General features: G+C 35.6%; 1 protein-coding gene across 1 annotated transcript in view; it reads right to left on the reverse strand.

The window, feature by feature from the left end:
• Positions 1 to 16,096, reverse strand: part of RNF217 (ring finger protein 217) — a 164,325-nt gene that overhangs the window by 63,707 nt on the left and 84,522 nt on the right. Inside the window, exon 2 of the mRNA XM_069077486.1 lies at positions 5,809 to 6,042. Coding sequence (XP_068933587.1) covers positions 5,809 to 6,042 — 234 coding nt within the window. The remainder of the gene's footprint in view (positions 1 to 5,808; positions 6,043 to 16,096) is intronic.

Here is a 16,096-nt window from a genome sequence, read left to right on the forward strand (position 1 = left end):
GCAGTTCTATTTTGGGGACAAGAAGGAGCAAGGCATGGAACAGGAGGAAGACAGTGAAGTCAGAACTCCTGCATCAAAAGCTTCAAAGGAAAATATGAGCTGGTTACAGGCCATAGAGGACCTTAAGAAGCAGATAAGAGAAGTGGAGGAAAAATTGGGAAGAGAAATGAGAACGATGCAAGAAAATTATGAAATGAGAGTCAACAGCCTGACTGAGAAAATAATACCTTAAAAAACAGACTGACTCAAATGGCAAAGGAGGCTCAAAAAGGCAACGAGGAGAAGAATGCCTTAAAAAGCCGAATTTTCCAGATGGAAAAAGAATCTCAAAAGCTCAATGAGGAGAATCATGGCTTCAGAATTAGATTGGAGCAAATGGAAGCTAATGACTTTATGAGAAATCAAGATGCTGTTAAACAGATCCAAACAAATGAAAGAATAGAAGGCAATGTGAAATATCTCATGGGAAAAACCACCGACCTGGAAAAGAGATCCAGGAGAGATAATTTAAAAATTATTGGACTACCTGAAAGCCATGACCAAAGTAAGAAGCTAGAAATCATCCTCCAGGAAGTTCTCAAAGAAAACTGCCCTGATGTTTTAGTACCAGAGAGCTTGAACTAGAGGTTGAAAGAATCCACCGATCACCTACTGAAAAAGATCCCCAAAAGAAAACTCCTAGGAATATTATAGCCAGGTTCCAGAATACCCAGATTAAGGAGAGAATATTACAAGCAGCCAGGAAGAAACAATTTGAATATTGTGGAAACACAATCAGGATAACCCAGGATCTGGTAACTTCTACACTGAGGGATCGAAGGGCTTGTAATGTGATATTCCAGAGGTCAAAGGAGCTGGGATTAAAACCAAGAATCACCTACCCAGGAAAACTGAGTATCATGTTTCAGGGGAAAATATGGTCATTCAGTGGAATAGAGGACTTTCAAGCATTCTTGCTGAAAAAACCAGAGTTGAATAGAAAATTTGACATTCAGATACAAGAAGCAAGAGAAGCATGAGAAAGTAAACAGGGAAAAGAAATCGTAAGGAACTTATCAAAGTTGAACTATTAACATTCCTACATGGGAAAACAGTAATTATAACTTATGAAACTTTTTCTCAGCAGTTGAAGGGATTAGAAATATATATATATATGAGGGCATATGAATACATATGTAAATGTGTATATATATTTACAGGTATAAATAGATAGAGGGCACATGACCAATTTAACAGGAAGGAATGATACTTAAAAGGTGAAATTAAGAGGTGAGAGAGGAATATAATGAGAGGAGATGGGGAAAGATAGAATGAGCTAAACTATCTCATATAGAAGAGGCAAGGGAAAATGGTTACAATGGAGGGGAAGAATAGGAAGGCAAAAGGGAATGGGTCAACCTTATTCCCATTAAGTCTGGCTTGAGGAGGGAGTGAAATACACACTAAAAGGGTATGTCACCCTCCAGGAGAATAGGGGGGGAAGGGGATGAGAGGGGGAATGATGGAAGAGAGGGCAAGCTGGGGGGGAGGGAAGTTGGAAGCACCCACTTTTGAAAAGAGACGAGATCAGGGTGGAGAGTGGAGTGGGTGGGAGGTGGGATGGGAGGGAGGGAAGTGTAGTCAGTCTTTTACAATATATCTACTATGTTGTTGTTTTGCATTAGCCACTCATGTACAACCTATACTGAACTGCTTGTCTTCACAGTGGGGGTGGGTGACGGGGAAGGAAGGGAATGAATCTGGAATTGAAAGTTTTAAAATCAAATATTCAAATATATATATATGTACATATATATGTGTGTATATATGCATACATATACTATTATTAATACCATCTTACATGTAATTGAGAAATAAGATATATAGACACTGAGGCATAGAGATCCACTGGAAAAGTCGAAAGGGGTATGGGAAAAAATATGGGAGAGAGCAGATTAGAGGAGGGGTATACTGTGGGGCTGCTATTTTGGGGCGGTGGGTGGGGGAAAAGCGGGGAGAAAATTTGTAACTCAAAATCTGGCGGAAACGAATGATGTAAATCAGAAGTTAATAAAGCATTTTTTTAAATAAAAAAAAAAGTAATGATGGCCATAAGGGGTGAAAGCACCTCCCTATTCGGGTGAATGACACATTGGAACCATTTTCTGAACCTTAAAACCGCTGAGTGGGATACTTGCTAGTCTCCACCTGAGACAAGAAGAATTTTCTAAGGATAGTCAGGAAACACAGCTACTATCCAGTTTGTACTTTGGATAACCAGTCAAATTATGAGAAACAACAGGGTTTTCTGATACTATAGTAGGAATTAGTATTAAGAGTATGATTAGGAAGTATTTATAGAATATGCCCTCAATACCTCAATTTTTATAGATGAGTGAAAAAACAGCCTATATTGAGTTGGTGGAAATATTCTAACAGGATTTAAAATGCTTTCAGAGTATCCAAGAGATGCAGGGTACACTGTCCAAAGCAACTTAAACACTATTTCTACTATCTTATAATACAAATTAATACTGCTGAAATCTCACACTCTCAAAGGTAATTTATTACTAATTAATAGTGATCCTGGGCTGAGAGTCTTGGTTTATGCCTGTAATCCCTACTACTGGGGAGGCTGAGGCAGGTAGAGCCACTTAGATTTCTGATGGGCAATAGGTTAAACTTACTGAGTGTACACACTAAATCTGGCACCAAAATAATGAGGGTGTGAGAGCTGATGGGGTGGAGCATCAGGCTGCCTAAAAAGAGGTTAGAAAACAGGTGGTTGTGTTTGTTCTTCATTCTCAAAGAGGGCCATGACATTAGGGAGAAGATGACATGAATTGAAGGTGATTTTCATTTGAGTGAGGGAGAGCTGTGCAAGGTCACCAGCTTCACTTTCTTCTCCAGAGCCATCTGGTCAGTGGCCAGATATTCATCAGGATGACTGGAGATGGCCCAGGATACAATGGGAGACCCTGCCCCTTTTAGGCTAAAGTCTTTTCAGGTTCTCACTTTGAGTGAGGTAACACCCATTCAGTAAATAAGCCTCTTTAAGAAGTGAGTCAAGGGATACAAAGGAGGGCAAAGCCCCTGTGATAATCAGTATTGGCATTGGACCCATTTGCCTGCTGCACTGCCATCCTGGGCAAGATGGGGAGACCTAGACCCCCCCCAAAAAAAATTGTACTGAACTCTAAATATTTTGGAAATAAGGGGCGGCTAGGTGACACAGTGAATAGAGCACTGGCCCTGGAATCAGGAGGACCTGAGTTCAAATCCAGCCTCAGACACTTAACACTGACATAGCCATATGACCTTGGGCAAGTCACTTAACCCCAATTGCCCTGCCTTCCCCCCTCCAAAAAGCAAAAAACAAAGAATTTGGAAATAAGTTATAACTGATGAAATTGTATGTAATTAATGGTTTAGAACTCCCCAATCCATCCACCCATTCAAAAGGAATAAAAAAGCAGTGCAATAAATTTAAAAGATTTATTATGCTCTTCTCCTACATCTGTGACCTTGAAATTGATTAAATAGATTGAGTCCATCTCCGCACCAATTTCTATCTTCCTACCAGTGGCAATCAATAGAATACATAGATAGGAGATAGAAATGGAAATGAGCAGGATGGTCGATTGTGCCCAGTTTTGCTCTTATTAAACAGTATCAGAGAATTATTTGTTTGGATGATATGGTTGCTGCCATCTACTTACCTTACATAATTTAGCATACAAAGAATGAATTACACATTTAGACATTATACTAAGTTCCCTAGTTGGAAAACGATATTATGTAAAATTAAGTATATTAATAATAGCAGAAACCATAACAGTAAGACTGCTATTTTCTTTTCTTTCTTTTTTTTTTTTTGCACTTTTTGGAGGGGGGAAAGTAGGGCAATTGGGGTTAAGTGACTTGCCCAGAATCACACAGCTAGTTTTTTGTGTTAAGTGTCTAAGTCCATATTTGAACTCAGGTCCTCCTGACTACAGGGCCAGTACTCTATTCACTGCACCACCGAGCCACCCCTGCTATTTTCTTTAGGAATAACTGAACTCATACACAAATTTCCCTGTACTGTGTGTATTTCAGAGAATAGGAGTTGGCTACTTCCAGTTACTAATAGGCCTTCTCTCTCTCATAAGGATGAAAAAAGAATAACACCACCATGTTTCTTAAAATATTCTGGCAATTTCAGTTCAGTGAAGGATGCACTGTTCTTGCACATTATACTAAAGTTCTTCAATTTTTTCCCACAAAGACTGAAATAGTTTAATTTTTAAAATATATAAAATGGTAGTTGTTGCCTTCTGACCTGAAAGCACACTTCCATTCTTTTACTGAGAAGTAAAATTTCTAAGCCCAAAAAAACCTAAATCTGGCTTCATTTAAATCTCATTTTCATTCATCCAACCCACAAAATACTTACTTGATTCCAAAAGGAGAGAGGAGAAGGTAACTAAATAACACATAAACCAAAAGCCCTTAACTCAAAAAGAAAAAAAGTTCAATAGAAAATTCAATAGAAATTTTTGGCTCTTGCAATGTGAATGGAATCTAGACATCTTCATATTTTCCTTTCAATAACTAAACTGGGAATTTCCACCATAAGATGACTTGAGTGATCTTGACTGAAGTGATATCTGTAAAATTTTATTGTTATTAACTATTCATAACAACCCTCCCCCCTTATCATCTCTTTATGTAAAAATAAAATTCCAAGATTTTCCTTCAATAAGAATCACGTATGAAGTGGTTGAAAAAGTATACATCACAAATTGATTGGATCTAAATTTTTACTCTTCCATTATAAGTTCCAAAATTAAATGCTGCAAACTGTAGAATGAAAATATTTATAAGGGAAATTAGTTCTAATAAAATGAATTTTTAAAAAGTTGTAGAATAAAAGAATTCTAAGTCAGAGTTGAAGAAAGACAATTCTTGTAATATTAGTTCAGTTGTTTAAAATTACCATCACAGCATTATTCTTAGTTAGACAACTTGTTAATTTAAGGGGAAAAAAACAATTATTAAGGATTATTGAGGAACAAAATTAATAAGATAATCCACCAGGTACCGTGCATTAAGCAGTAATAATATAAACATGACTGACTGTATAAGAAGTATAACTATCTAAATAGGTTTATTTATTATAGTAGATCACTTCAAATACTGATGATGAGACCTTCATGGCTCTTACCAAACTCACCATATACACTGTCCTGAACGTAAAACACTGGAGGAAACTATCTGCCAAACCACAATTCCATTTAAACTGCTTGGTGAATGCTATAATTCCTCCCAAGATATATGATGTTCTAACAATTACCTTAAAATACAAAACCTTCATTTTTCCATTTTGCTTAAGCATCATAAAGTTTATAAAAGTCTTCTACTACTTTTGGCAAATTTAGATGAGGCCACAGTCAAAATAACTGACTCAACAGATAGACTAGTGAAAATAGCCTAGCATATATGGGTGCAAGAGGACTTGAACATTATAAATTGTTATTAGTCTGAATATTAGATTTAAATTTTGTATATATGATGTATTCTTGATCTTCTTAAGGTAAAATGACAAATAAAGTGTCTGAATCATGTGTATGTAAAATACAGCCATGATTACATTCATGAATATATGAAATTGTTCTAGACTTGAATATTTATGCAGGGATATAGTACTACAGAACCATATTCTAAAACGTAGCTTACATTAGGCTCCAGTAAGAGAAGAAAGCCCACTTAATGCCCACCACATGCTGTCCTACTTTGGCTGCTCCTATCATGTGACATCTAATCCATAGCTCTGGTGAGCATGCTCACTTTGTATTTGTTTTCCAATTTGGTAGGAGTTGGACCATGTCCTCTCTTCTTGTAGGTTGTAAAGTGCTTGCATTGAGGGCATGGCTTGGTGCTGGAGTCAATACGGCTGAGTTCCAAGAAGTACTTGTATTTGATGACATCATCATGTGGCAGGTTATATAGAACAGTTGATTCCTCTAGGTATTCATTGCATTCTGTGATGGGGCATTTGATTTCTGCTTGGCCAAGTTGGACCTATTCAAAAGACAAATTAGAAAAAATAGTTTACATGGTGTTTTCTTCTATAACATAGCTGAAACAATGGTTAAAATGAAAGACTGTTATTTCATTATCAAGACTCATAGAGTATATATATAACCCCCAAGTTTTATGATAATTAATAGCCATTTGGTATTTTCAAAATGTCTTGTAAGAAATTGTTAAAATTTAAGCCATGTTCACTAGCATGTTCACTAGTTTCTTTTTTTTTCTTTTTTTGGAGGGGGAAGGATAGGGCAATTGGGGTTGAGTGACTTGCCCAAGGTCACACAGCAAGTTTCTGTGTGTATATATCAAGTGTCTGAGGCCAGATCCGAACCCAGGTCCTCCTGACTTCAAGGCCGGCGCTCTACTCACTGTGCCACTTAGCTGCCCGTCACTATTATATCTTTCAACTCATAAATCTGTCAATTAGACCAGAAATCTTACACAAGAGAAACAAATCATCATTACGACCTCCTAGAAACCACAGTATGTTCAAATAGCTTGGTATCCATGATAATTCTTAAGGGAAGGTAGAGTGAATATGCTTCAGATTTTTGCAAATACACAGACAGTTTTCTATTACAACACTAAGCTGACGGTTCCGATTTAAAATTGCAAAAGGTAAAAATGGGGCATTTTTACAAAAGTACAGAAGACCTACAACAGCTTGAAAAGAAGGAAATAATTCTTACTACTTTTATTGTGAGAAAAGGAGGTGGCTCATTTGATAGAGTGTTGCCCTTGTGAGATTGCCAGAATGAGTTAATTTTGATTCCTGGCAAGACTCTAGTACGGAACATATTAATAAAAGGATGGTTAATGACAATTTAGAAAAGGAAGAAGTAATCACAAAAATATTTTGAGTGAGAAAATTGTCTTCTAAAATATTTAAGTATTAATTTTTTGATAAGTTACATATATTGTAGTGGAGACTATAAAGCCTACAGTGACCATTTGCAAAAGGGATGGAGTAGGAGGGATGAATTTCAAACCTTTCCTAGGATAAATGAATGCCTTGCCTTGGGGACTTGGGCTCAAGTGATGGGATCCTGTGTAAGGAAATATGTGCCTGGACTAGCTAGGGAACCATGGGGAAGAGAAGCACATGGGCTCCTGGCATCCCATGTTGGACTTCATCCATAGAAATATTATTGTACATTGAGCTCTGGTTCAATAGCAACAAATAGCATATTAACACAGTCCAACACTTTTAGGCACATTTAAAATTAAGAAAGCTTTTGTAGGCTGTCCCAAGGCCCCAAATCACATATACCGCTGCAAATATAATAAAATGTGAGCTGCTTTCTAAACAACAAATTTAAATGTGAACTTTTGAAATGCAATCTGTTATTAAAACAAATACCACCTGTGTTCAATCTTATGATGACAAAGACTTCTAGGATCACTAGAAAGGTTATTACTTGGATATTTTTGTAACAATTTAAGAAAAATATAGTCCATTTTAATTTGAGGAACATGGCATTATAGTAGTCTGAAAATAAAGAAGATGGGTAATGCTAAAATTCAAATAGAAAGCAAAGAAAATCTTCTGTAGGCACCAACCAGTTACCTGCTCTATGTTACTGACAAGTGAGTGTATATCTAAAAAAAATTTAAATACTGATAAACACTAACCTTTCTAAACCAAACCATGTCTCCACATTGTCAGCAAAAAGCTCTAATTTGACAAAGTGAAGTCAAAATATTGAAACACAAAAGGAAAGAAGTTGAAATTAGAATAAAAGGCAGCTAAAAGCACCAGCAAAGAGGACAAAAAGGGTAAGACTAAATTAATTTCTGTGAGAAAACCCCTGGATAATGAACTCATAATCTATTTTCAATTATTCATTTTTCTGTATCAATTTTAGACTTTTCTCTTCTTTTGTTTTTGGACAATTTAAAGTAACTATGTAAGAGCTACTTACAACATATATATTTGTTAAAGAAACAGCATCCAAAATCAAATACCTAGATTTTTCTACATAGTCATTAAATGCCAAATAAAATAATTCTACTTTTTTTTTTGTTGTTGTTTTTTGGAGGGCAATTGGGGTTAAGTGATTTGCCCAAAGTCACACAGCTAGTTTTTGTGTGTGTGTGTCAAGTGTCTGAGGCTGGATTTGAACTCAGGTCCTCCTGACTCCAGGGCTGGTGCTCTATTCACTGTGCCACCTAGCTGCCCCAATAATTCTACTTTCAAATGAATTTTAAAACTCTAATGGATAAAATAAGTACAGACTTTAAAACTTCTTTAAGCTTCAAGGAAATATTCTGATTTGCACTTAATACTATATATATTTTTTTTTTCTTTTTTTGGAGGCGGAAGGCAGGGCAATTGGGGTTAAGTGACTTGCCCAAAGTCACATGGCTAGTTGTTGTGCTAAGTGTATGAGGTGGGATTTGAACTCAGGTCCTCCTGACTTCAGGGCCTATGCTCTATTCACTGTGCTACCTAGCCACCCTGCACTTAATAGTATTTAATAATACAATATTTTTACTTAGGACTAAATGTTTCTTGACACAACATTGAGATGAATAACAGTTATAGATATAAATTTAACATGCAGAATATTATACTAAGTTTTCTGATCAGAATTATCTAACTATAGTTTCATAATCACGTTGAGCCTTAACCATGATATCATGAAGATTTCTTACTCCCCATATTTCTTCCTTTCAAACTAATACCCCAATTTAATCTTTACTGATTTTTTCAAAGAGATTTCTTATGCCTAAGCAATTCTGTGAGAGATAATTTGACACACTTTAAAAAATTCTTAATGTCCTTGGTAATTATTTTATGCCATGTCAATGAAATGATCCTTTTATCACTACTGCTAGTTGAAATCAAGGGCTTCAAATAAGAGGGGTACTTTTGAGGATTGAGCAGTTCATTAAAAAGACATTGATTAAGAATGGAATTTTGATTTCCAGACCATGGGTTACTACATACATTACAGGAATCATGACAGGGAATGAGACCATCTTACAAATACTGGTAAAAATATATTTGCCTGAAGTTTTGAAAATAAAATAAAAATGGCTTTAAGTTGAAAATAAAGAGAGAGAAAACTGCTTAAACATATGATCTATAGCCTTCAACATTCATTGCAAGCATCACCTCTTACATAAGGCTTTTTCTAATCATCTAATTTGGTAGTGAGTCCCCTCTCCTTGAAATTATTTTTTATGTATTTTGTATTTAAATATATGTAAACATGCTTCTTCCTTTCTCCATAGAATGTCAGCTTCCTTACAGCAGAGACTTTTTTATTTTTGTCCTTGTCTTCCCAGGACCTAATACAATGCCTGCCATATGGTGAGTGCTTCATAAATGCTTGTTGATTGCCTCATACAATAAAGAGTAGCTACAATGTAGGAAGAAGATGCCCCTAAATTCACAGGGAATTGGAGAATAATTCAGGAGCCTAGCACAGATGCATGGTGTAGCAATGACTAGGGATTTCAATTATCCAGACATTTGCAGGGGCTCTCTCTCTGACAAAAACTGAGTATCTAATAACTTGTAAATCATAGTTTCCCCTGCTCTAAAAGGTGGAAAACCCATTCTGGAACTTACATACTGGAACAAAATCATGCAAAAGGAAGAAACTAATTGCCAACGTAGATTTGGGAACCTGATGGGGAAGTGACCATTCCAGCTTAGAATTTATGATACAATACAGTAAAACCAAGGCATTATCTAAAATACACTCTAGTGTCTGATCAAAGCATCAACCAATGATGACTTCAAAAGTTTGATGATGAAACATACCTTCTACCTCTTCGCAGAGAGGAGCTAGTTTAGGGGTATAGAAACAAACATGCATTTTCGAAAATGGCCAATTTGTTGTTTTGCCTGATCATATATAAGACAGAGTTCCTACTCAGGTAGAGGGAAGTGGTTTGCTGGGTAATAATAGACATGAAAAAAGAACATCAATATGGCATTTTAAAAGATGAACAAAGAGAGAGCAGGAGAGGTAAAGAATGGGCAACAAATGGAGCTATTTATTACTATCTTTTAAAGTTTATATATTCTTTAAAAAAATTCTATGTGGCAGAAGTTCTTAGTTTCATATGCAGTCCTCTTCCCTATTCTTCACAATTTGAATTGTTTGTAATCATTTATGACTGTTGAATTCATAATAAAAACCTTTTAAAAAGATAAACTAGTGATATCAGTAGTAGAAGAATGGAGCTCTTAGAACAGTGCTTGGCACATGTTAACATCTTAATAAATGCTGGTAATTGACGAGATCACTGAAAAGAAAGAGACCAGTTAGAAAGCAGTGTTTAGAGGTATAAGACAAGAGGCAGAGTGAAGTGGTGGCAAATTACTTCAAGGATAAATTACATTGGGTAGTTAACTAGAAACTGAGCAGTGATCAGCATGATGGAAGAATCTGTGAACTTTGTCTTTGATGAAGCTCAATAGAGGTAGTATGGTGAAATAATGTGGACTTGAAAAAAAGTGTCATAACATTTTAAAACAAATCTTGAGTTCTCTTCCTTGCTGGGTGTTCTCACAACATGACTGTCCCCTGGAGGAAGGTGAAAGCCTACTGGAAAAGAGTAAAGTTTTCATCATTCACAGTGGGCTTGGGTACAAATCCTTTTTATGCTCTTTCCTGTATAAGTGTATTTCCAAAAAAATTAAACATATCAAGGTTTTGAAGAGCCAATTTCAAAAGGTACAGACAAGACATAGTTATGGTCTGTTAGCTTAAATTCTATAAGAGATGCCAGCCCAAAAGAGACTGTAATTTCTTAAGTACAAAATTCTTAAAGCACAAGAATAAGTAATTCTGATGAGAAGGGAAAGCAAGAGTTGTTTAAAGAGATCATTGTCGATGCACAGGGATACACCAACTTAGGTATTAAAAAGACATGAATCAAAGATGGAAGCAAGAACAAAACCAAACAAAGCATGAATAACAAGAAATGATATAATCCTATAAGAATGGTGTCAAGGCTGCTAAAGTTCAAATTAAGTTAAGGCTCATGAGGAATACTAAAGACAATAAAAATGAAAATTTTAATACTAAAATGGAGAAAAGGAAAATACCAAAGAAAAGAGGGAAAGACTATTGCTCAGGGTGGATAGGAATATTATAAAAGGAGAAAGCAGAATTCCTTAATAAAAATGTTTCTGTTTCCATTGGCAAGAAGAATAATCTTTGGACAGAAAGGACAGAATATAAATAGCTAATAAACAGTCAAAAAAGGTACAAAAACCAAAATAAGTATAAAGATATCATTCAAAGAGCTGAAACCAAAGGTAAGCACCTGAATATTCTTAAATAAGTTTGAGTCACAAGTTACAGATACAGTATCATGCATTACTGAAAGGACTGGTAGATATTATTGATGAGCCTCCATTATCTCTGAAATCCAGGATGAAGCACATCATAAAACAGTGGATGAGGCACTGGACTTGATGTCAGGAAGATCTGGGTTCAAATCTTACCACAGACACTAACTAGGTATTTGACCCTAGACAAGTCACTTAAGTCTCTTTGTACCAGTTATCTCACTTGTAAAAAGAGTAGATTTAATGTCCTCTAATTCCTTCCAATTTAAATCTGTGATCCTATAAAGGAATGAAGAGAACAAAAGTATTGCAGCCTAAGGAAGAGCTAATACTGTTCTGATTTTCAAAAAATAGAACAGAGTGTGAACTTTATGCAATTCCTGGCAGAATTCTGTCATGTAACATTGAAGGGATGACTAGTGAACATACAGGAAAGAAACCTGTGATCACAAAAGCCTACTTGGCTTTAATAAAAATAGGTCTTTGAAACTAACATCATTTCCTTTTTTAAGTGAAATATCAGATTGGCAGATCAGGAGAATTTTGCAGATTATATATTGCCTAAATTTTAGCAAATCATCTGACAAGCCCTCTAATGCTATTCAGACAAAAACTGATAGATGTAAGCTATATGACAGTGTGGTTAGATGGATTCAGAATTGGTTAAATGATAAAAGAGTCACCATTAATCACTTGATGGCAATTTGGAAAGAGGTGTCTAGTAGAATGACCCAGGGGTCTTTGCTTATCTCTGTGCTGTTTAAAATGTTATTAAATACCTTGGAAAAAAATACATATGTGTGTGTGTGTGTGTGTGTGTGTGTGTGTGTATAGCATGCAGATCAAATTTGGTGATGATATAAAGTTTATAGAAACAGCAGGCATGATGCTCGACAGATTCAGAATCTAAAAATATCTTGGCAGGCTAGAAGGTTGGGTTAATGGTAATAAAATGAAGTTTTATATGGAAAAATATAAATGCAAAGACATACCCTTAGGGAGACTTGGTTAGACAAGTTATTTTTTTGAAAATATTTTGGGATATGAGGGAACTTCAAACTCAAGGAATCCACAGTATAATAACAGCAACCAAACAAAGATTAGGCAATTTGAGAGACACAGTGTCCAGAACTCGGGAAGTAAAAGTTCAGCTGTACCCTGCCCTAGTCAGATCACATTTGAATTATTGTATTCAGTTCTGGGTAACATATTTTATGTAACACACTGATAAGCTGGAAAGTATGCAAAAGAGAGTAGCTTGAACGAGGAAAGGGCCTTGAAATGAAGCCAAATTAGGATTAATTGAGGGATATTCGTTTATTTAGCCTAGAAAAGATAACTTACTGGGGAAGTGATAGCTATCTGCAAATATCTGAAGGGTGTTGTGTGGAATTCAATTCAATTCCACAAATATTTATGAAATAGGTAATATGTTGAAGATACTGGATATAGAAAGGCATAAAGAGAAACAGTTCTTGCTTTCAAGGAGTTGATATTCTATGAAAAATACCCAATATATACACCAATAATTAAATTAATAATCAACAAGCATTTATCAATTTTTTATTATGTGCCAGAAACTTTTCTAAGGACTAAGGATATAAAAGTAAAAACACGGTTTCTACCCTTAAGAAACCCTGGAAACACTAAAAAGCATTTTAAGTGGAATTCATACCAATGTGAAAGAGACTGTTCTAATAATCTATACTGGAAAAATAATGTAGATGAAAAACACACACAATTAAGATTAGGAGATGCTGGTGAATAAGCAGCTTATATGTATACCATAGATAGGCACTATGGCCAATAAGCTCTGTGGGATTGAATAGGAATTGGGATAGACTGGGAGAGAACTGCACGTCGCTTTCAACAACTAGTCCCAATCTGCTCATTGCTGCAAAAGCTCACGTATTTAAGGTCAATATCCTCCCAAGATAAATTAGTTTATCGAAACACTGCGATACCATAAGAACTGATGAAAATGAATCATTCGGAAAAGTATGAGATTCGCGTGAACTGACAGAGTCAGAACCAAGAAAACGATGGCGACAATGACAACCTTGTAAACAAGTACAATGAAGTGAATCTGAATGTTTTATAATCATAATGTCCAAACTTGAGCTTAGACAAAAGCTGGAAAAACATGCTTCCCTCCCTTTACTGCAGATATAGGACAACAAAGATATGGACTATCCATATGCTTTTAGTCATAGTTGATTTGGCTTTTCTTCTCTCTTTTTTAAATCTTTATTGGAAAGGATGGATTGCTTCAAGCAACGGGGAGGGGGAAGGAATAAGCAATATAGTCAGAAGTGTGATAACCACAAACAACAAATTGTGGATACCACAATTTCAGAAAAATAAAAATCAATAGAAAGACTTACAGTAAGAATACACATAGTATAGCATATTAACAGATATGAATTGAATATAAGAACTGATATATAAGACATCATCAATGGCATGCATGGCCAAAAAAGGAAGTGGGTCAGTCACTTATTTTCAGTAAGACAACAAATAGAAAGCCTCAGTGCCTCATTCTAACCCCAGGTACAGGAGCAAGAAAGTGACCCTTTAGAAATTTTGTCATATAATTTTTGTGGATAAGGATGTAGATAAGAATTGAACAGAATACAGAGGCCTAGAAGAATCACAATGTGTACTGATAGAAGTACCTACATCAATGAAACCAAGGAACCAAGGTCTCAGAGTATGTTCCCATTACTCAACGTGGGGTACTGTATAGATTGAGTGTTTCATCTAGGCCAGCTTTGCTTTGGATGAGCCACACTAGCTAAAACCACAATAGATAATCCATCTGTATATTATTGCAAAAAACCCAGTCTAGGAAGGCTAACTCCAATCCTTACACAATTTTTTATTTACCCCCCAATGAGACTGGACATTATTTTAAAATGAGTGCTCAATGTTCTTTTTTTTCCTTACATAAATACAATTATTCTTACTTATGACATAATTTTAGATATAAAATTATTTTCCCTTTCTATTCTCAAAATAATGTTCAATACAATCAGGTTCATCTAAGTGGAGCATATCATTTGAAATAAAATCATAGAATTAAAAAAAATACTTTGTAGGGGCAGCTAGGGTGGTGCAGTGAGTAAAGTGCCAGCCCCAGAGTCAGGAGGACCCGAGTTGAGTTCCAGCCTCAGACACTTAACACCCACACAAAAAAAACTAGCAGTGTAATCTTGGGCAAGTTACTTAACCCCAAGTGCCCTCCAAAAGCCAAAAAAAAAAAATACTTTGTATAGTTCAGGCTAATTTCTCCTAAGATTCAAAAACAAACCATACATTATAATGGAGACTATTTATAAATAAAACCTAATTCATGAATCCTATTTGCTAGAAAAACTTTAGTGCAAGTTCTATATATGAAACAATGACCAATTCTGATTAGTATATATTAGTGCAAGGAAACTGAAAAAAAAAATTCTTTCAGATACTTAAAATTTGTTGGTCTGAACCTATTAAAATTCTTCCTAATATCCAAACCCCTTTTGGTTAACACTCAATCTTCTATGCATGTGCCTGAAAAAAAATTAAATCACAAATTTAGGGGCATTTTAAATTTGTATCATATGCAACGCAAATACCATTGTTTAAATCACCAAGAAGCATGCTCTCCAAGTTATCTTTGTTAAAAACATGCCTATTCTAGTAAGACAAAATTACTTACCTATAACAGTTTCCAAGGGAGTTATTAAGATGTGCTATTATCTACTTAACTTATAAGCTAGTTGGCTAATTTCCCATGTGGGAGACTTGAATTAAAAAATAATTTAGTGACTCACACCATCAAGTGCATAGGAAAAATGGCAGGTTAATTAAATCTTCAAAAGAAATGGACAGAGAAATGAAGAACACTGAACTGTTCTTAGATTTTTTTAGCACCTGTTTGGCAAACCATCCTCCAAACTACATTTATCATTGGAATAATTTTAGTGCTTGTTTTCAGGGTTGACTCACAAGGTTTCCTGTGGTATGGTAGGAAAGACATAAAAGAGCTGAATTTTAATCCTGGTTCTGTTACTTACTATTTGGGTGATAAGTCGCTTAACCTGTGGGCCTCAATTTCCTCACCTATAAAATGAAGAAGTTTGAAATAGCCCCTAAATCTGCTTTAATTTTAAATCTGTGATCCCAATTGATGGAATCATCAATGTCAGGTTTTAAATTCTTACTGAAGTGACTGATAGGACAACCTAATGTGGAAGGGGAAAACTTTTGGACAAGTCACTTAACTTCTCAATGCCCTGGGCAACCTCTAAGACCCTAAGTTGTAGAACATTTACAGATCTGCATTAGTACAGAGAATTTCATGACTATGAGCTCCCAAACAAAATTTAATTACATATAAATGTCTACACACATGCCATATATTCCATTCTCTTGGTTTGCACAAAACAGCATGGCATGTTGAGACAAAGTGCTAGACATGTAGTCAGGAAGCCCAGAGTTTAAATCTAGCCTCTGATACTTATTAGCTGTCTAACCCTGTGGAAGTCACTTAACCTTTGAATGCCTCAAGCAACAACTCAGACTTCATCTACTGTTCCCCAAGCAGAGGAAATCATAGATCCTTCCCAACCTAGGTGCTGGGGAAGATGCAATAGTACAAAACAATTCTTGCCCTGAAGGATCTTAACATCTAGCCTTGGGAAAACAAATCCTACACAATGAAGTATTTAAATGATGATACAAAGTGGT

This window comes from Petaurus breviceps, unplaced genomic scaffold (genome assembly GCF_028583685.1).
Source record: "Petaurus breviceps papuanus isolate PSGF00001 unplaced genomic scaffold, PetGlider_PUasm1.0 90977, whole genome shotgun sequence".
In the NCBI taxonomy this organism is placed as follows: Eukaryota; Metazoa; Chordata; class Mammalia; order Diprotodontia; family Petauridae; genus Petaurus; species Petaurus breviceps.